The 19827-nt window shown below is 52.9% G+C and overlaps 2 protein-coding genes and 1 long non-coding RNA gene across 3 annotated transcripts; 1 reads left to right on the top strand and 2 right to left on the bottom strand.

Moving 5' to 3' along the window:
• Positions 1-244: 244 nt before the first annotated feature.
• Positions 245-4385, bottom strand: LOC106864078 (proteasome 20S subunit beta 5). Its single transcript, XM_088155420.1, is given in 4 exon segments — positions 245-434; positions 437-541; positions 2051-2357; positions 4111-4385. Coding segments are annotated over 4 exon segments (807 nt in total). The 5' UTR covers positions 4333-4385; the 3' UTR covers positions 245-261.
• An 83-nt stretch (positions 4386-4468) lies between these two features.
• LOC106864077 (dehydrogenase/reductase SDR family member 4-like) lies at positions 4469-16462 on the top strand. The gene is given in 11 exon segments (XM_088155421.1): positions 4469-4847; positions 5291-5354; positions 9519-9636; positions 10686-10745; positions 11732-11833; positions 11928-11998; positions 13574-13625; positions 14305-14352; positions 14355-14441; positions 14921-14976; positions 16202-16462. Coding segments are annotated over 10 exon segments (714 nt in total). The 5' UTR covers positions 4469-4847; positions 5291-5349; the 3' UTR covers positions 16317-16462.
• LOC106864076 (uncharacterized) lies at positions 16392-19757 on the bottom strand. Its single transcript, XR_015798818.1, has 3 exons — positions 19630-19757; positions 18227-18296; positions 16392-17277 (listed from the first exon to the last, which is right to left on the bottom strand). It is a non-coding gene; the product is annotated as an uncharacterized LOC106864076 (long non-coding RNA).
• Positions 19758-19827: the final 70 nt, after the last annotated feature.

Here is a 19827-nt window from a genome sequence, read left to right as displayed (position 1 = left end):
TCCCGCCAAAACCCCCGTTTTTCCCCGCCAAAACCCCCGTTTTTCCCGCCAAAAACCCCCGTTTTTCCGCCAAAACCCCCATTTTTCCCGCCAAAACCCCCTCTTTTCCCGCCAAAACCCCCGTTTTTCCCGCCAAAACCCCCATTTCCCCCGCCAAAAAACTCCTCTTTTTCCCGCCAAAACCCCCGTTTTTCCCGCCAAAACCCCACTTTTCCCCGCCAAACCCCCCCCCGGTTTTCCCCCCCCATTTCCCGCCTCCCCTCAGTCCCCGAACCTGTCCTGCAGCTCGGCCACGTTCTCGGCCGTCACCTCCCTCCACCCGCGGGGCCCCACGTGGAAAACGCGCACGGTTCCCCCCGAGTACGCGTCCCTGCGCGCCGCCTGGTAAATCGCCCTCCGCGCCAGCGCCGCCGCCTCGGCCTCGGTGGCCACCGGGCTACAGAGCCCCGGTCCAGGACGCCGTAAGCGTAAGAGGAGCCCGAGCCGACGGCGAAGGCGGAGCCGGCAACGCGCTGCCCTTCGCTGTCCACGTAGTACAGGCCTGGAGGCGGGGGGGGGGGGAAAGGAGAGAGTTTTGGGGGTGTGGCTACCAAATTTGGAGGTTGTGGCTACCAAGTTTGGAGGTGTGGCTAGTGAGTTTAGAGGCGTAAGAACAAGTTTCATGACATTAGGAATCAATTTGGGCATGTTAGAAGAGGATTCTGAGGTGTGGCTAGCAAATTTGGCGATGTGGCTACCAAGTTTTCGACTGTGGCTAGTGAGTTTAGAGGCACAGGAACAAGTTTCGTGACACTAGGATTCAATTTGGGCACGTTAGAAGCGAGTTTTGGGGTGTGGCTACCAAATTTGGCGATGTGGCTACCAAGTTTGGAGGTGTGGCTAGTGAGTTTAGAGGGTCAGGAACAAGTTTCATGACATTAGGAATCAATTTAGACACCTTAGAAGCGAATTCTGAGATGTGGCTACCAAATTTGGTGATGTGGCTACCAAGTTTTCGACTGTGGCCAGTGAGTTTAGAGGGTCAGGAACAAGTTTCGTGACATTAGGATTCAATTTGGGCACGTTAGAAGCGAATTCTGAGGTGTGGCTACCAAATTTAGCAATGTGGCTACCAAGTTTTCGACTGTGGCCAGTGAGCTTAGAGGGTCAGGAACAAGTTTCGTCATATTAGGAATCAATTTGGGCACGTTCGAAGCGAATTTTGAGGTGTGGCTACCAAATTTGGAGTTGTGGCTACCGAATTTTGGGATGTGGCTACCAAATTTTTTTGCGTGGCTACCTGATTTCCGACATGGCGAGTGAGTGTGGCGATGTCAGGAGCCATTTCAGGCCTATTAGGACCCACTTTAAGGCTGTGGCTACCAAACTTGCCGATGTGGCTACCAAACTTTTTTGCGTGGCTAGCAACTTACCACATAGGAAGTGAGTGTGGCCATGTCAGGAGCCATTTTAAGTGCGTTAAGAGCCATTTTGGGGCTGTGGCTACCAAATCTGGTGATGTGGCTACCAAATTTTTTTTGCTCGCCTAGCTAGTTCCCGACATAGGGAGTGATTGTGGCCATGTCAGGAGCCATTTTAGGTGCGTTAAGAGCCATTTTAAGGGTGTGGCTACCAAATTTGCCGATGTGGCTACCAAATTTTTTTGCGTGGCTAGCAACTTTAGCACATAGGGAGTGATTGTGGCCATGTCAGGAGCCATTTTCGGTGCTTTAGGAGCCATTTTAAGGGGTGTGGCTACCAAATTTGCCGATGTGGCTACCAAATTTTTTTGCGTGGCTAGCAAGTTTACCACATAGGGAGTGAGTGTGGCCATGTCAGGAGCCATTTCAGACCTATTAGGAGCCATTTTAAGGGTGTGGCTACCAAACTTCGCGATGTGGCTACCAAATTTTTTCGCACCAATAGCGAACCCAACGGGTCAGGCACCGTTGTGATCCAATCCCGTGCCGTTCCGAGTCATTTTAGGACCGTGGCTATGGAAACCCCCCCATCATTCTGCCATCCCAGTATCCCCCAGTATCCCCCAGTATCCCCCAGTATCCCCCATTACCGGGCCCTCGCTTGTCCCATCCGCACACCATGGTTCCCAGGCTGAGCCCCATGCCTTTGTACTGGTAGACGAGGTTGGCCAGCAGCTTGGAGGCGGCGGCCACCGAGACGGGCTCTTTGTTGCGCAGCTCCTGCACGCGGCACTGGCGAGCCACCAGGCGCTGCCAGAAGGAGCAGTCGGCGGCGCCGCCCGCCATGGTGCCCAGGATGCGCGCGTTGATGGGGAGGACTTTGAGCACGGATTGGGAGGCGATGTAAGAACCGGCCGTGGCGCGGGAGTCCACGGCAACCGTGACGCCCAGGGGGGACTGAGGGGGGTATGGGGGGAAAATGGGGATGGGGATGGGGAATGGGAATGGGGGGAAATGGGAATGGGGATGGGAATGGGGGAATGGGGATGGGGGAATGGGAATGGGGGAATGGGGATGGGGAAATGGGAATGGGGGAATGGGAATGGGGATGGGGATGGGGAATGGGGGAAATGGGGAAATGGGGAAATGGGAATGGGGGAAAAATGGGGAGGGAATGGGGAAATGGGGAAAAATTGGGGGAATGGGAATGGGGAATGGGGAATGGGAATGGGGGAATGGAAATGGGGAATGGGGGAAATGGGGAAATGGAAATGGGGAAAGGGAATGGGGGAAATGGGGGAAATGGGAATGGGGGAATGGGGAAAGGGAATGGGGAATGGGAATGGGGAATGGGGAAATGGGAATGGGGGAAATGGGAATGGGGAATGGGGAATGGGAATGGGGAATGGGAAATGGGGATGGGGATGAGAATGGGAATGGGGAAATGGGGAAATGGGAATGGGGGAAATGGGGATGGGGAATGGGAATGCGGAATGGGGGAATGGGGGAATGGGAATGGGGAATGGGAATGGGGAATGGGGGAATGGGGGAAATGGGAATGGGGAATGGGAATGGGGAATGGGGGAATGGGGGAAATGGGAATGGGGAATGGGGGAATGGGAATGGGGAATGGGGAATGGGGAATGGGGAATGGGGAAATGGGAATGGGGGAATGGGAATGGGGAATGGGGAATGGGGAATGGGGAATGGGAATGGGGAATGGGAATGGGGAATGGGGAATGGGGAATGGGGAATGGGGGAAATGGGAATGGGGAATGGGGAAATGGGAATGGGGGAAATGGGGAATGGAAATGGGAATGGGGGAAATGGGAATGGGGGGAAATGGGAATGGGGGAAATGGGAATGGGGGAAATGGGAATGGGGGAAATGGGGAATGGGGGAAATTGGGGAAAACGGGGATGGGAAAAAAAATGAGGAAAAAATGAGGAAAAAATGAGGAAAAATGGGGAAAAGGGAAAATGACAGAAATGGGGAAAAAAGAGGAAATTACAGAAATTACAAAAATGTGGCAAATTGGGATTTCAGGGGGGGAAAACGTGGGGTTTTATCAAATTTTCTGATTTTTTTTTTTTACCAATTTTTTTCCCCTTAAAATCCCGATTTTTTTGCTCCAATTTTCCCCCATTTTTATTCCCATTTTCCCCCCTAAATTCTCATTTTTTTTCCCCCCATTTTTTCCCTAAAATCCCCTTTTTTTCCCCCAAATCTTTCCCATTTTTTTCCCCTACAATTCCCAATTTTTCCCCCCATTTCAGCCCCCCAAAATTCAATTTTTTTCTCCCCACTTTCTCCTCTAAAATCCTCATTTTTAAACCCAATTTTCCCCCTAAAATCCCCATTTTAATCCCATTTTTTCCCAATTTCATCCCATTTCCCCCTCCCCGTTTAATTTTAAAGAGAGCGGGGAGGTAAAATGAGATTTTGGGGAGGGGCCCAAAATGGAAATTTTTAGATTCCAAAACGGGAATTTTTTGGGGTCAAAAATGGAATTTTGAGATCCCAAATTGAACTCTTGCGTCCAAAATGGGAATTTTTGGGTCCAATATTGAATTTTTTGGGTCCCAAATGGAATTTTTTGGGTCCCAAAATGGAATTTTTTGGCTGCAGAAGGGAATTTTGAGGTGGCCCGGACGGGATTTTTTTTTTTTGCTCCCAATTAAAATATAAAATAATTTTTTTTCCCCCTCACCTTAAAGGCCAAGGTGGTGGTGCCGTGAAGCATCTCAAACGCGGGCCCATCCGGCAAGGCCTCAACGCCCCATGGCGGAGCCGCCAAAACCCTCGGAGGTCCCGGAGGATCCCTCACGATTTCGGGAATCTCCTCAGAATCCTCGGGAAAAATTTTGGAAAATCCCGAAAAAGATTTGGAAAAATCCGGCGCCTCCGAGCGGAGAACGCTGGCGAGCGCCATCTTGGATTTGGGCACCTGAGGGAGGCGGCGCCCACAAAATGGCGGCGGCGACGCCGGCGCGGGCGCCATCTTTGTTAAGGGCAAGGGGGTGAGCCCGCCGCGGCGTGAAATGGCGGCGGCGCATGCGCAGAGATGAGGGAAGGCGCCGGGCGCCATTTTGGTTGAGGGCAAGGCGGGATAATGGCGGCGGCGCATGCGCAGAGTGGGGATTGAAAAGGGCGCGAAGGCGCCGGCGCCATTTTGATTGAGGGCATGACTCGGGAGCGTGGAATTAAATTAAATTAATCGGAATTAAAGGCTTAAAATGAGGGGAAAAACGATTTGGGATTTGGGTTAAATTTAACGGCGGGAATTAAAGTAATTTAATTTACGAAGCGGCGGGAAAAGTTTGGGGAAAAAAAAAAACCTCGCGGTTTTGGGGAGGAGAAAAAACAAAAAAAAAAGTTTTTGAGGGGGTTTGGGGTGAAAATTCGCAAATTTGGAGCGGTTTGAGGAAAGGCCTGAGGAGATTTGAGGTAAAAATTAATTTTTAAAAGGGTTTTGAGGAAGAAAAAGTGACATTTGGGTAGATTTTGTGAGGGGATTTCGCGGTAAAAATTAAAATTAAAATTTTTGGGGGGGGGGATTCGTGAGGAGATTTGAGGGTAAAAGTTGGAGAGTTTGGAAATTCTGAGGGAAAAAAAGTGAAATTCGGAATAAACCCTGAGGGGATTTGAGGTGAAAATTGCAATTTTTTTTGGGCGATTTGAGGCAAAAAACTGATATTTTTGGGGGGGATTTTGTGTCAAAAATCACATTTTTGAGTGATTTTCTGAGGGAAATTCGAGGCAAAATTCGCGGTTTTGGGGGAGTTCGAGGCGATTCGCCTCAGAAATTTTAAATTTTTGGGGACATTTTGGGACAAAATCTGAGGATTTGAGGGCAAAAATTGATTTTTTTTTAACGGCGTCGATTTGAGGAGCCTCAAAATTCGTGAAAATTCTCCCCAAAATTCGGCGCCGATGGTGAAAAAAAAAAATGAGGTAAAATTAAAAAATTAAATTTTTTTTTTGTTTTTTTTTGGTTGTTTTAGTGGTTTAAATGGAAGGGGGGAGCAGGGAGGCCTCTCCCAGTTCAGCCCAGTTTATCCCAGTTTGATCCCAGTTCATCCCAGTTTATTCCAGTCTCTCCCAGTTCATCCCAGTAACCTCAAAATTCCATCCCAGTTCATCCCAGTTTGATCCCAGTTCATCCCAGTCTCTCTCAGTTCATCCCAGTTCCCTCCCAGTGCCTCCCAGTAACCCCCAGCGTCCCCCCAGTTCATCCCAGTTCACCCCAGCCCTCCCAGTGACCCCAAATCCCCTCCCAGTCCCCTCCCAGTCGCTCCCAGTCCCTCCCAGTTCCCCCCCAGTCTCTCCCAGTCCCTCCCAGTCCCTCCCAGTCTCTCCCAGTTCCCCCCCAGTCCGTCCCCAGTGACCCTTACACCCGTCCCAGTCCCGTCCCAGTCCGTCCCAGTTCCTCCCAGTTCCCTCCAGTCTCTCCCAGTCCCTCCCAGTGACCCTTAAACCCCTCCCAGTCCCTCCCATTTCCCTCCCAGTCCCCTCCCAGTGACCCTTACACCCGTCCCGGTCCCTCCCAGTCGCTCCCAGTTTGATCCCAGCCTCTTCCAGTCCCTCCCATTTCCCTCCCAGTCCCTCCCAGTGCCCTCCCAGTGACCCCCAGTCCCGTCCCAGTGACCCCTAAACCCCTCCCAGTCCCGTCCCAGTCTCGTCCCAGTCCCTCCCAGTGACCCCCAATCCCCTCCCAGTCCCCTCCCAGTCCGTCCCAGTGACCCTCAAAACCCCTCCCAGTCCCCTCCCAGTCCCTCCGAGTCCTTCCCAGTGACCCTTACACCCGTCCCGGTCGCTCCCAGTCCCTCCCAGTCCCCCCTAAACCTCTCCCAGTCCCTCCCAGTTCCCTCCCAGTCCCGTCCCAGTCCCCTCCCAGTCCCTCCCAGTTCCCTCCGAGTCCTTCCTAGTGACCTCCAATCCCCTCCCAGTTCCCTCCCAGTCACTCCCAGTTCCCTCCCAGTCTCCTCCGAGTCCTTCCCAGTCTCCTCCCAGTCCCTCCCAGTGATCCCTAAACCCCTCCCAGTCCGTCCCAGTGACCCTTACACCCGTCCCGGTCCCCCCCAGTCCCCCCCAGTCTCTCCCAGTTCCCTCCCGGTACCTCCCAGTCCCTCCCAGTCCCCTCCGAGTCCTTCCCAGTCCCCTCCCAGTGACCCTTAAACCCCTCCCAGTCCCTCCCAGTAACCCTTAAACCCCTCCCAGTCAGTCCCAGTGACCCTTAGACCCGTCCCGGTCGCTACCAGTCCCTCCCAGTCCCCTCCCAGTGACCCCAAAACCCCTCCCAGTCTCTCCCAGTTCCCTCCCAGTCCCCTCCGAGTCCTTCCCAGTCCTCCCAGTAACCCCAAAACCCCTCCCAGTCCCTCCCAGTCCCGTCCCAGTTCCCTCCAGTCCCCTCCGAGTCCTTCCCAGTGACCCTTAAACCCCTCCCAGTCCCTCCCAGTCCCCTCCGGGTCCTTCCCAGTCCCTCCCAGTCCCTCCCAGTAACCCTTAAACCTCTCCCAGTCCCTCCCATTTCCCTCCCAGTCCCCTCCCAGTGACCCCAATCCCCTCCAGTGACCCTTACACCCGTCCCGGTCGCTCCCAGTCCCTCCCAGTTCCCTCCCAGTGACCCCCAGTCCCCTCCCAGTCCTTCCCAGTGACCCCCAATCCCCTCCAGTCCCTCCCAGTCCCCTCCCAGTCCCTCCCAGTGACCCTTAAACCCGTCCCAGTCCCGTCCCAGTCCCCCGCAGTCTCTCCCAGTCGCTCCCAATCCCCTCCCAGTCGCTCCCAGTCTCTCCCAGTCTCTCCCAGTCTCTCCCAGTTCCCTCCCAGTCCCTCCCAGTCTCTCCCAGTCCGGGATGTGGCGCGGGGGGTCCCCGCCGGGCTCCGCGCGGTGTTCGGGGGGTCCCGGCCGAGCTCGGGGGGGTCCCCGCGGTGCCTGGAAGGGAAAGTGGCGCTGGTGACAGCGGGCACGGACGGGTGAGTGACCCCAAAATTCCCCCAATTCACCCCAAAATCCACACGGGATTAATTAAAAAAAAAAATTGGATTTTTTTCCCTTAAAATTCCCCCAAAATAACCCAAAATAACCCAAAATAACCCCAAAAAAAGCCCAAAATTAACCCAAAAGATAACGGAATTAATCGGAATTAATTCAGATTATTCCCTGATTCTAAATCCTAAAATCCCCCAATTCACCCCAAAATCCACACGGGGTTCATTAAAAAAAAATTTGGATTTTTTTCCATAAAAATCCGATCCAAAATAACCCAAAATTAGCTCAAAAAACCCCCAAAAAAGCCCAAAATTAACCCAAAATAAACGAATTAATTGTAATTAATTGTAATTAATTCAGATTATTCCCTGAGTCTGAACCCCCCAAAATTCGCGCGGGATTAATTAAAAAAAAAATTAAATTTTTTCCCTAAAATTCTCCCAAATTAACCCAAAATGAGCCCAAATTAACTCAAAATTAGCCCAAAATAAACGGAATTAATTGTAATTAATTGTAATTAATTCAGATTATTCCCTGATTCTGAACCCCCAAAATCCACAAGGGATTAATTAAAAAAAAAATTGGATTTTTTCCATAAAAATTCCCCCAAATTAACTCAAATTAACTCAAATTAACTCAAATTAATCCGAATTAACTCGAATTAAATTATCCCAAATTAAATTAATCCAAATTAAATTATCCCGAATTAATTAAACCCAAATTAACTCAAATTAATTCCAAATTAATTCCAATTAATTCCAATTAATCCCGAATAAAATTAATCCAAATTAAATCATCCCAAATTAATTAAACCCAAATTAACTCCAATTAATTCCAAATTAATTCCAATTAATCCCAAATTAATCCGAATTAAATCATCCCAAATTAATTAAACCCAAATAAAATCAAATTAATTCCAATTAATCCCGAATTAAATTAACCCAAATTAAATCATCCCCAATTAATTAAACCCAAATAAACTCCAATTAACCCAAATAAATTAATTCCAAATTAATTCAAATTAGTTCCAAATTAATCCAAATAAAATTATCCCAAATTAATTAAACCCGAATCAACCCCAATTAAATTAATCCAAATTAAATTAACCCAAATTAACCCCAAATTACCTAAATTAATTAATATTAAACCCAAATTAATCCCAAATTAACCCGAAATTAATTACCTAAATTAATTAAAATTAAACCCGAAATTAATTAACCCAAATTAATTCCAATTAAACCCAAATTAAACCCAAATTAAACCCGAAATTAAACCCAAATTAATTAACCCAAATTAATTCAAATTAATCCCAAATTAATCCCAAATTAAACCCAAATTAATTAACCCAAATTAATTTAAATTAAACCCAAATTAACTCCAAATTAAACTAAAATTAATTGACCCAAATTAATTAACCAAAATTAATCCCAAATTAAACCCAAATTAATTAACCCAAATTAATTCCAATTAAACCCAAATTTTCCCAAATTAACCCCAAAAAAATCCAAAACTTCCCCCCCAAAACCTCCCCAGATCCTCCCCAGGTGTCCCCAGGTGTCCCCAGGTGTCCCCAGGTGTGTCCCCAGGTGTGTCCCCCAGGTGTGTCCCCAGGTATCTCAGGTGTCCCCAGGTGTCTCAGGTGTGTCCCCAGGTGTCCCCAGGTGTCCCCAGGTGTGTCCCCAGGTGTGTCCCCAGGTATCTCAGGTGTCCCCAGGTGTCTCAGGTGTGTCCCCAGGTGTCCCCAGGTGTCCCCAGGTGTGTCCCCAGGTGTGTCCCCAGGTGTGTCCCCAGGTGTCTCAGGTGTGTCCCCAGGTGTCCCCAGGTGTCCCCAGGTGTCCCCAGGTGTGTCCCCAGGTGTGTCCCCAGGTGTGTCCCCAGGTGTCCCCAGGTATCTCAGGTGTCCCCAAGTGTCCCCAGGTGTCCCCAGGTGTCTCAGGTGTGTCCCCAGGTGTGCCCAGGTGTCCCCAGGTGTGTCCCAGGTGTCCCCAGGTGTCCCCAGGTGTCCCCAGGTGTGTCCCCAGGTGTCCCCAGGTGAGCCCAGGTGTGTCCCCAGGTGTGTCTCAGGTGTCCCCAGGTGTGTCTCAGGTGTCCCCAGGTGTCCCCAGGTGATCCCAGGTGTGTTACAGGATCGGCCTGGCCGTGTGTGAGGCCCTGGCCGGGGCAGGTGCTCAGGTGTTCCTCAGCTCTCGGCGTCAGCACAACGTGGACAGAGCCGTGACTCACCTGAGGGGGCGTGGCCTGCAGGTGAGCACACCTGGGGGGGGTTGGGGTCACCTGGGGTCACCTGAGGGGGGTTTGGGGTCACCTGAGGAAGGTTTGGGGTCACCTGAGGGGGGTTTGGGGTCACCTGGGGGGGGTTTGGGGTCACCTGGGGGGGGTTTGGGGTCACCTGAGGGGGGGTTTGGGGTCACCTGAGGGGGGGTTTGGGGTCACCTGAGGGGGGGTTTGGGTCACCTGGGCACACCTGGGGTTACCTGGGGGGGGGTTTTGGGGTCACCTGGGGAAGGTTTGGGGTCACCTGGAGGGGTTTGGGGTCTCCTGGGGAAGGTTTGGGGTCACCTGGGAGGAGTTTGGGGGTCACCTGAGGGGGGTTTGGGGTCACCTGGGAGGGGTTTGGGGTCACCTGGGCACACCTGGGGTCACCTGGGGCACACCTGGGGGTCACCTGGGAGGGGTTGGGGTCACCTGGGGAAGGTTTGGGGTCACCTGGGAGGGGTTTGGGGTCACCTGGGAGGGGTTTGGGGTCACCTGGGGAGGGTTTGGGGTCACCTGGGGAAGGTTTGGGGTCACCTGGGAGGGGTTTGGGGTCACCTGAGCGGGGTTTGGGGTCACCTGGGGGGGGTTTGGGGTCACCTGGGGAGGGTTTGGGGTCACCTGGGGTCACCTGGGGTCACCTGGGGAAGGTTTGGGGTCACCTGGGGAAGGTTTGGGGTCACCTGGAGGGGGTTTGGGGTCACCTGGGAGGGGTTTGGGGTCACCTGGGCACACCTGGGGTTACCTGGGAGGGATTTGGGGTCACCTGGGAGGGGTTTGGGGTCACCTGGAGGGGGTTTGGGGTCACCTGGGGGGGGTTTGGGGTCACCTGAGGGGGGTTTGGGGTCACCTGGAGGGGGTTTGGGGTCACCTGAGGGGGGTTTGGGGTCACCTGGGAGGGGTTTTGGGGTCACCTGGGGGGGGTTTGGGGTCACCTGGGAGGGGTTTGGGGTCACCTGGGGAAGGTTTGGGGTCACCTGGGGGGGTTTGGGGTCACCTGGGAGGGGGGGGGTTGGGGTCACGTGGTGTCACCTGGACAGGTGAGCGGTGTCACCTGTCACGTGGGACGAGCTGAGGATCGTGAGAGGATGGTGAAGGAGGTGAGAGAACACCTGGGGACACACCTGGGGACACCTGGGGACACACCTGGGACACCTGGGGACACCTGGGACACACCTGGGGACACCTGGGACACACCTGGGCACACCTGGGGACACCCTGGGCACACCTGGGACACACCTGGGCTCACCTGGGGACACACCTGGGCACACCTGGGACACACCTGGGACACCTGGGGATACCTGGGACACACCTGGGGACACCCCTGACTCCTGGGACACACCTGGGGACAGCTGGGACACTGGGGACACACCTGGGCTCACCTGGACACACCTGGGGACACATCTGGGCACACCTGGGGACACACCTGGGACACACCTGGCACACCTGGGAACACACCTGAGACACCTGGGACACACCTGGGACACACCTGGGGACACCTGGGACACACCTGGGACACCTGGGACACAGCTGGGGACACCTGGACACACCTGGGACACACCTGGGACACATCTGGGACACACCTGGGCTCACCTGGACACACCTGGGGACATCTGGGACACACCTGGGACACACCTGGGACACACCTGGGACACACCTGGGACACACCTGGGGATACCTGGGACACACCTGGGGACACCCCTGACTCCTGGGACACACCTGGGCCCACCTGGGACACACCTGGACACACCTGGGGACACCTGGGGACACCTGGGACACACCTGGGACACATCTGAGCTCACCTGGGAGACCTGGGGACACACCTGGGGTGGACTTGGGACACACCTGGGCACACGTGGACACACCTGGGACACACCTGGGACACACCTGGGACACACCTGGGGACACCTGGGGACACCTGGGACACACCTGGGACACATCTGAGCTCACCTGGGAGACCTGGGACACACCTGGGGTGGACTTGGGACACACCTGGGCGCACGTGGACACACCTGGGACACACCTGGGGCCACACCTGAGCACACCTGAGCACACCTGAGCTCACCTGTCCCCCCCCCCCGGGCAGGCCCTGGCCACCTTTGGCGCCATCGACATCCTGGTGTCCAACGCCGCCGTCAATCCTCACCTGGGCCCCGCCCTCGAGGCCGACGAGGCCACCTGGGACAAGGTGAGGCCACGCCCACCGGTGACGTCACCCCCCGCCTTGTGGCCACGCCCAGCGGTGACGTCACCCCAGGCGTAACCACGCCCCCCCCCTCCAGGTGTTCCAGGTGAACGTGACGGCGGCGGCCATGTTGGTTCGGCTGGTGGTGCCGCACATGGAGAAACGGGGGTGACTGGGATGGACTGGGATGGACTGGGATAGACTGGGATGGACTGGGATAGACTGGGATGGACTGGGATGGACTGGGTTATACTGGGTTATACTGGGATGGACTGGGATGGACTGGGATAGACTGGGAGGGGACTGGGATAGACTGGGATAGACTGGGATAGACTGGGATAGACTGGGATAGACTGGGATAGACTGGGATAGACTGGGAGGGGACTGGGATAGACTGGGATAGACTGGGATAGACTGGGATGGACTGGGATAGACTGGGATGGACTGGGATAGACTGGGATAGACTGGGATAGACTGGGATAGACTGGGATGGACTGGGATAGACTGGGATGGACTGGGATAGACTGGGAGGGACTGGGATAGACTGGGATGGACTGGGATAGACTGGGAGGGACTGGGATAGACTGGGGTATACTGGGACATACTGGGATAGACTGGGATAGACTGGGATATACTGGGATAGACTGGGTTATACTGGGATAGACTGGGATAGACTGGGATATACTGGGATAGACTGGGTTATACTGGGATAGACTGGGATAGACTGGGATAGACTGGGATAGACTGGGATAGACTGGGATAGACTGGGATAGACTGGGATGGGACTGGGATAGACTGGGATAGACTGGGATAGACTGGGATAGACTGGGATAGACTGGGATAGACTGGGTTATACTGGGATAGACTGGGATATACTGGGATAGACTGGGATAGACTGGGATAGACTGGGATATACTGGGATATACTGGGATATACTGGGATGGACTGGGAGGGACTGGGATAGACTGGGATATACTGGGAGGGACTGGGATAGACTGGGATAGACTGGGATAGACTGGGTTATACTGGATAGACTGGGATATACTGGGATAGACTGGGATATACTGGGATAGACTGGGATATACTGGGACATACTGGGATAGACTGGGATATACTGGGATAGACTGGGATATACTGGGATAGACTGGGACATACTGGGACATACTGGGATATACTGGGAGGGACTGGGAGGGACTGGGAGGGACTGGGATAGACTGGGATAGACTGGGATAGACTGGGAGGGACTGGGAGGGACTGGGATAGACTGGGATAGACTGGGTTATACTGGGATAGACTGGGATAGACTGGGATATACTGGGATAGACTGGGTTATACTGGGTTATACTGGGATAGACTGGGATATACTGGGATAGACTGGGATAGACTGGGATAGACTGGGATACACTGGGATAGACTGGGTTATACTGGGTTATACTGGGATAGACTGGGATAGACTGGGATAGACTGGTTTATACTGGGATACACTGGGAGGGACTGGGATATACTGGGTTATACTGGGAGGGACTGGGATGGAACTTTAGGGTTACTGGGGTGAACTGGGAGAGGGTTTGGGGTTACTGGGATGAACTGGGATGGAACTGGGATGAACTGGGATGAACTGGGAGCTCCCATACATCACAATGGGGGCGTGGTCAGAGTTTGATTGACAGCTCCATGGGGCGTGGTCGGGGTTTGAGTGACAGCTCCAGGGTCAGGGTTAAGCCCCGCCCCCTCTCGCCCTAGGGGCGGGGCCATCGTGGTGATGTCATCGATCGCGGGGTACCGGCCAATGGCGGTGAGGCGGGACTGGGAGGGACTGGGAGGGACTGGTTTATACTGGGAGCGACTGGGAGGGACTGGGAGGGACTGGGAGGGAACTGGGATGGACTGGGAGGGAACTGGGAGGGGACTGGTTTATACTGGGAGGGAACTGGGAGGGACTGGGAGGGAACTGGGAGGGACTGGGAGGGACTGGGAGAGAGTTTGGGGTCACTGGGAGTTACTGGTTTGGGGCTTTTCCTTACTGGTCCATACTGGTTCGGGGTTTTTCCTTACTGGTTTGGGGTTTTTTGTTACTGGTTTGAACTGGGATGAACTGGGACGGGTTCTGACGTCACTGGGAGGGGGTTTGGGGTCACTGGGAGCTGGTTTGGGATCACTGGGAGTTACTGGTTTGGGGTTTTTCCTTACTGGTCCATACTGGTTTGGGGTTTTTCGTTACTGGTTTGGGGTTTTTTGTTACTGGTTTGAACTGGGATGAACTGGGATGAACTGGGACGGGTTCTGACGTCACTGGGAGGGGGTTTGAGGTCACTGGGAGGGGGTTTGGGGTCACTGGTCCTTACTGGTTTGGGGTTTTTCCTTACTGGTCGTTACTGGTTCGGGGTTTTTCGTTACTGGTTTGAACTGGGGCGGGTTTGTGGGCGTGTCCCGGGCTATGCTAATGAGGTGGGCGTGTCTCGGTGACGTCACAGGGGCTGGGCCCGTACAGCGTCAGCAAATCGGCCCTGCTGGGGCTCGTGGCCGCGCCCTGAGCCCGGAGCTGCTGCCCAGGGGCATCCGAATCAACGGGGTCGCCCCCGGGCTGGTCCAGACCCGCTTCAGCCAGGCCGTGAGGGCGCTGGGTTATACTGGTTTATACTGGTTTATACTGGGAGGGACTGGGAGGCGAAAAAAACGGGGAAAAAACGGCGGGAAAATGGGGAAAAAACGGGGGAAAATGGCGGGGAAAGGGTTAAAAAAGGGTTAAAAAGGGGGATTGGGGTTACTGGTTTATACTGGTTTATACTGGTTTTTACTGGGAGGGGGTGGGAGGCGAAAAAACGGGAAAAAAACGGCGGGAAAATGGGGGAGAAAGGGTTAAAAAAAGGGGATCGGGGGTTACTGGTTTGGACTGGTTTGTACTGGGAGGGAAGTGGGAGGAGGTTTGGGGTTACTGGTTTAAACTGGTTTGGACTGGTTTATACTGGGATGAACTGGTTTGGACTGGTTTATACTGGTTTGTGCTGGTTTATACTGGTCCGAACTGGTTTATACTGGTTTATACTGGTTTATACTGGTTTATACTGGTTTGTACTGGGTTTCCCACAGCTCTGGCAGGACGAGGCCGTGCGGGAACGGGCACTGGGAGCACTGGGAGTGCAGAGGTGAGAGCCCAGTCCACACCAGTATAACCCAGTATAACCCAGTATAACCCAGTTTAACCCAGTATAACCCAGTATAACCCAGTATAACCCAGTTTAACCCTTTCTCCTCCACTTTTTACCCATTTTTCCCCTCCCAGTCCCTCCCAGTTTGATCCCAGTCCCCTCCCAGTTCCCTCCCAGTCCATCCCAGTCCATCCCAGTCCCCTCCCAGTCCCTCCCAGTCCCTCCCAGTTTGATCCCAGTTCCCTCCCAGGTCCATCCCAGTCCCTCCCACTTCCCTCCCAGTCCCTCCCAGTCCCTCCCAGTCCCTCCCAGTCCCCTCCCAGTCCCTCCCAGTTCCCTCCCAGTCCCTCCAGGTCCATCCCAGTCCCTCCCACTTCCCTCCCAGTCCATCCCAGTCCCTCCCAGTCCATCCCAGTCCCTCCCAGTCCCTCCGAGTCCCCTCCCAGTCCCTCCCAGTTCCCTCCCAGTTCCCTCCCAGTCCCTCCCAGTTCCCTCCCAGTCCATCCCAGTCCCTCCCAGTCCCTCCCAGTTCCCTCCCAGTCCCTCCCAGTCCCTCCCAGTTTGATCCCAGTCCCTCCCAGTCCCTCCCAGTCCCTCCCAATCCCCTCCCAGTCCCTCCAGATCCCTCCCAGTCCCTCCCAGTTCCCTCCCAGTCCCTCCCAGTCCCTCCCAGTCCATCCCAGTCCCTCCCAGTTCCCTCCCAGTCCCTCCCAGTTCCCTCCCAGTCCCTCCCAGTCCCTCCCAGTTTGATCCCAGTCCCTCCCAGTCCTTCCCAGTCCCTCCCAGTTCCCTCCCAGTCCCCTCCCAGTCCCTCCCAGTCCCTCCCAGTCCCTCCCAGTCCCCTCCCAGTCCCCTCCCAGTCCATCCCAGTTCCCTCCCAGTTCCCTCCCAGTTCCCTCCCAGTCCCTCCCAGTCCCTCCCAGTTCCCTCCCAGTCCCTCCCAGTCCCTCCCAGTCCCTCCCAGTCCCTCCCAGTTTGATCCCAGTCCCTCCCAGTCCTTCCCAGTCCCTCCCAGTTCCCTCCCAGTTTGATCCCAGTCCAAACCAGTAACTCCCAATCCTTTTCTCACCCATTTTAACCCCTTTATCCGCCATTTTTCCCCCATTTTTTCCCATTTTCCCCCAATTTTTCCCCTCCCAGTTCCCTCCCAGTTCCCTCCCAGTCCCTCCCAGTCCCTCCCAGTCCGTCCCAGTCCGTCCCAGTGACCGGGCTGTCCCCCCAGGCTGGGCACGCCCCCCGAGGTGGCTCAGGCCGTTCTGTTCCTGGTGGCCCCCGGGGCCTCTTTGGTGGCCGGGCAGACCCTGCTGGTGGCCGGGGGGGCCCTGGCCCGCCTCTGACCACGCCCCCTCATCTGCATATGCTAATGAATGCTAATGAGACGCCGAAAAGGACGGATGCGACCACGCCCACTGTTTGTGATTATGCTAATTTATGCAAATGAGATTAGAAATAAATGGTTTGTTCGGCTCCGGCCACGCCCACAGCGCTGTTTATGCTAATTTATGCAAATGAGACAGCGGACAATCAATGTATCCGCCCCTGGCCACGCCCACAGCGCCAGTTTATGCTAATTCATGCAAATGAGACCACGAGCAAACAGTTTCGCTCAGCCCTGGCCACGCCCACCGCTGTAATTACGCTAAATTATGCAAATCAGACGAGGAATAATTAATTCATTCCGCCCTGGCCACGCCCACTGCCGCAAATCGCCTCGATTTGCGCCAATGACGTCATCGACAGCAGGCGGCCACGCCCACTTTGGCAAATACGCAAATTTTATGCAAATGAAGCAAATAAAAAAAATTTAAACGACTCCCTGACCACGCCCACTTGGGAATGACGTCATCCAGGGGCGCTAATTAATTAAATAAATGAGGAAAATTAATTATTTAAGGGAGAGAAAATTAATTTTTTTTGGTGCGAAAGTGGCCACGCCCACCCCGCTCTTTATGCAAATTCATGCAAATGAGACTCGCCAAAAATTAATTTTTTTTTTTTTTTTTACGATTTTTATTTTTAATTTTTTTAATTTTTTTTATTTTTATTTTTTTTTTTTTTTTTGGTAACTTTTCCCATTTCCGGAACCACAAAAAACAAAAAAAAAAAAACCAAAAAAAAAAAAACCAAAAAAAAAAAATTCCCAAAAATTTTCCCCCAAAATTCCAAACCCTGGGAAAAGGGGGGGGGAGGGGATTGGGGGGCGGGGCCAGCGCTGAGGCCACGCCCCCTTTTCCCCGCCCCCCTCACAAAAAGGGGGAGGGGCCTGAGAGGGGGGGAGGGGGCGGAGCCGAATCTCACCTGGAAGAGAAAAAAAGGGGCGGGGTTAGAGAGAAACTGGTTTGGACTGGTTTGTACTGGTCTATACTGGTTTGTACTGGTTTGTACTGGTCTGGATTGGTTTATACTGGTTTGTACTGGTTTATACTGGTCTGTACTGGGTTATACTGGTTTGTACTGGGTTATACTGGTCTGGACTGGTCTGGACTGGTTTGTACTGGTTTATACTGGTCTATACTGGGTTATACTGGTCTATAGTGGTCTGGATTGGTTTATACTGGTTTGTACTGGTTTGTACTGGTTTAAACTGGTCTATACTGGTCTCGACTGGTTTATACTGGTTTGGAGTAGTTTGTACTGGTTTATACTGGTCTATACTGGTCTCGACTGGTTTATTCTGGTCCATACTGGGCTGAACTGGTTTATACTGGTCCGTACTGGTTTATACTGGTCGGGACTGGTTTGGACTAGTTTATACTGCTCCATAGTGGTTTATACTGGTCTATACTGGTTTATACTGGTCCATGCTGGTTTATACTGGTCCATACTGGTTTATCTGGTCTATACCGGTCGGTACTGGTCTATACTGGTCCATACTGGTTTACACTGGTCCATACTGGTCTATACCGGTCCATACTGGTTTACACTGGTCCATACTGGTCTATACTGGTCTATACTGGTCTATACTGGTTTACACTGGTCTATACCGGTCCATACTGGTTTACACTGGTCCATACTGGTTTACACTGGTTTGTACTGGTTTGTACTGGTTTACACTGGTCCATACTGGTCTATACTGGTCCATACTGGTCTATACTGGTCCATACTGGTCCATACTGGTTTACACTGGTCCATACTGGTCTATACTGGTCCATACTGGTCTATACTGGTCCATACTGGTCCATACTGGTTTACACTGGTCCGTACTGGTCTATACTGGTCCATACTGGTTTGTACTGGTGTCACTCACATGGTCTGGGGTGAGAAGAGCCCCGAGAGCGTCAAACACTGCGAGGCCAAATTCAGCGCCGGGCTCAGGGCTGGGGGAGGGGAAACGGGGGGCTTCAGGGGGGGGGAGGGGACCCCGAAATCCGGGAATCTCCCCCCCAAAAATTCCCCCCAAAAGTGTCCTGAAATTCCCGAAAAAATCCCAAAAATTCCCGAAAAAAATCCCAGAAATTCCCGAAAAAAATCCCAAAAAAATTCCCCAAAAAATCCCAAAAAATTCTCCAAAAAATATCCCAAAAATTTCCCCAAAAAATCCCAAAAATTCCCCAAAAAATCCCAAAAATTCCCCCCAAAAGTGTCCTGAAATTCCCGAAAAAAATCCCAAAAATTCCCAAAAAAAATCCCAAAAATTCCCCCAAAATTCCCCAAAAATTCCCCCCAAAAGTGTCCTGAAATTCCCGAAAAAAATCCCAAAAATTCCCCAAAAAATCCCAAAAATTCCCCCCAAAAGTGTCCTGAAATTCCCGAAAAAAATCCCAAAATTTCCCCAAAAAATATCCCAAAAATTTCCCCAAAAAATCCCAAAAATTCCCCCCAAAAGTGTCCTGGAATTCCCCAAAAAATCCCAAAAATTGCCCAAAAAAAAACCCAAAAATTCCCCCCAAAATTCCCCAAAAAATCCCCCCCAAAATTCCCCAAAATCTCCTGAAATTCCCAAAATAATCCCAAAAATTCCCAGAAAAAATTCCCCAAAAATTCTCCAAAATTTCCCCAAAAAAATCCCCAAAAATTCCCCAAAAATTAAAAAAAAAAGAATGCCCCAAAAATTCCCCCAAAAATTCCCAAAAATTCCCTCAAAATTCCCAAAAAATCCCCAAAAAATTCCCAAAAATTCCCCCAAAAAATCCCCCCCAAAACTCCCCAAAATCGCCTGAAATTCCCCCAAAAAATCCCAAAAATTCCCCAAAAATTCTCCAAAAAATCCCAAAAAATTCTCCAAAATTCCCCCAAAAAATTCCCAAAAATTCCCTCAAAGTTCCCAAAAAAATCCCCAAAAAATTCCCAAAAATTCCCCCCAAAATTCCCCCAAAATCCCAAAAAATTCCCCCCAAAAAATCCCTCCCAAATCCCCTCCCCCACTCGAGATTTTGGGGTCTCCCTTCCCCTCCCCCCCCAAATTTCGAGGCCATTTTGCTGCCCCTCCCCCCCCGTTTTCGGGTCCATTCGGGACCCCTCCCCCCCCCGATTTCGAGGCCCCTCCCCCCCGGTTTCGGGACCCCTCCCCCCCCCGTTTTGGGGCCCCTCCCCCCCCGATTTCGGGACCCTTCCCCCCTCGATTTCGAGGCCCCTCCCCCCCCGGTTTTGGGTCCATTTGGGACCCCTCCCCCCCCGTTTTGGGCCCCTCCCCCCCCGTGTCGGGGTTACCTGTGAGGGCCGCGGGGTTGAGCCCCCCCCAGGGGGGTGAGGGCCCCCGTTCAGCTGCTGCAGAGCGGCCTGGGCGGGGGCGGGGAGCTGCAGCCCCGAGCCTGGCACACAACAATTACAATTAAATTAAATTCAATTCAAACTTTGTCCTCAGGTGTGCCCAGGTGTGTCCCCAGGTGTGTCCCCAGCTGTGTCCCA

This window comes from Sturnus vulgaris, chromosome 39 (genome assembly GCF_052056855.1).
Source record: "Sturnus vulgaris isolate bStuVul1 chromosome 39, bStuVul1.hap1, whole genome shotgun sequence".
Lineage (NCBI taxonomy): Eukaryota > Metazoa > Chordata > Aves > Passeriformes > Sturnidae > Sturnus > Sturnus vulgaris.
Note: the sequence above shows the minus strand (reverse complement) of the source record. Positions and strands in the feature narration are given on the sequence as shown.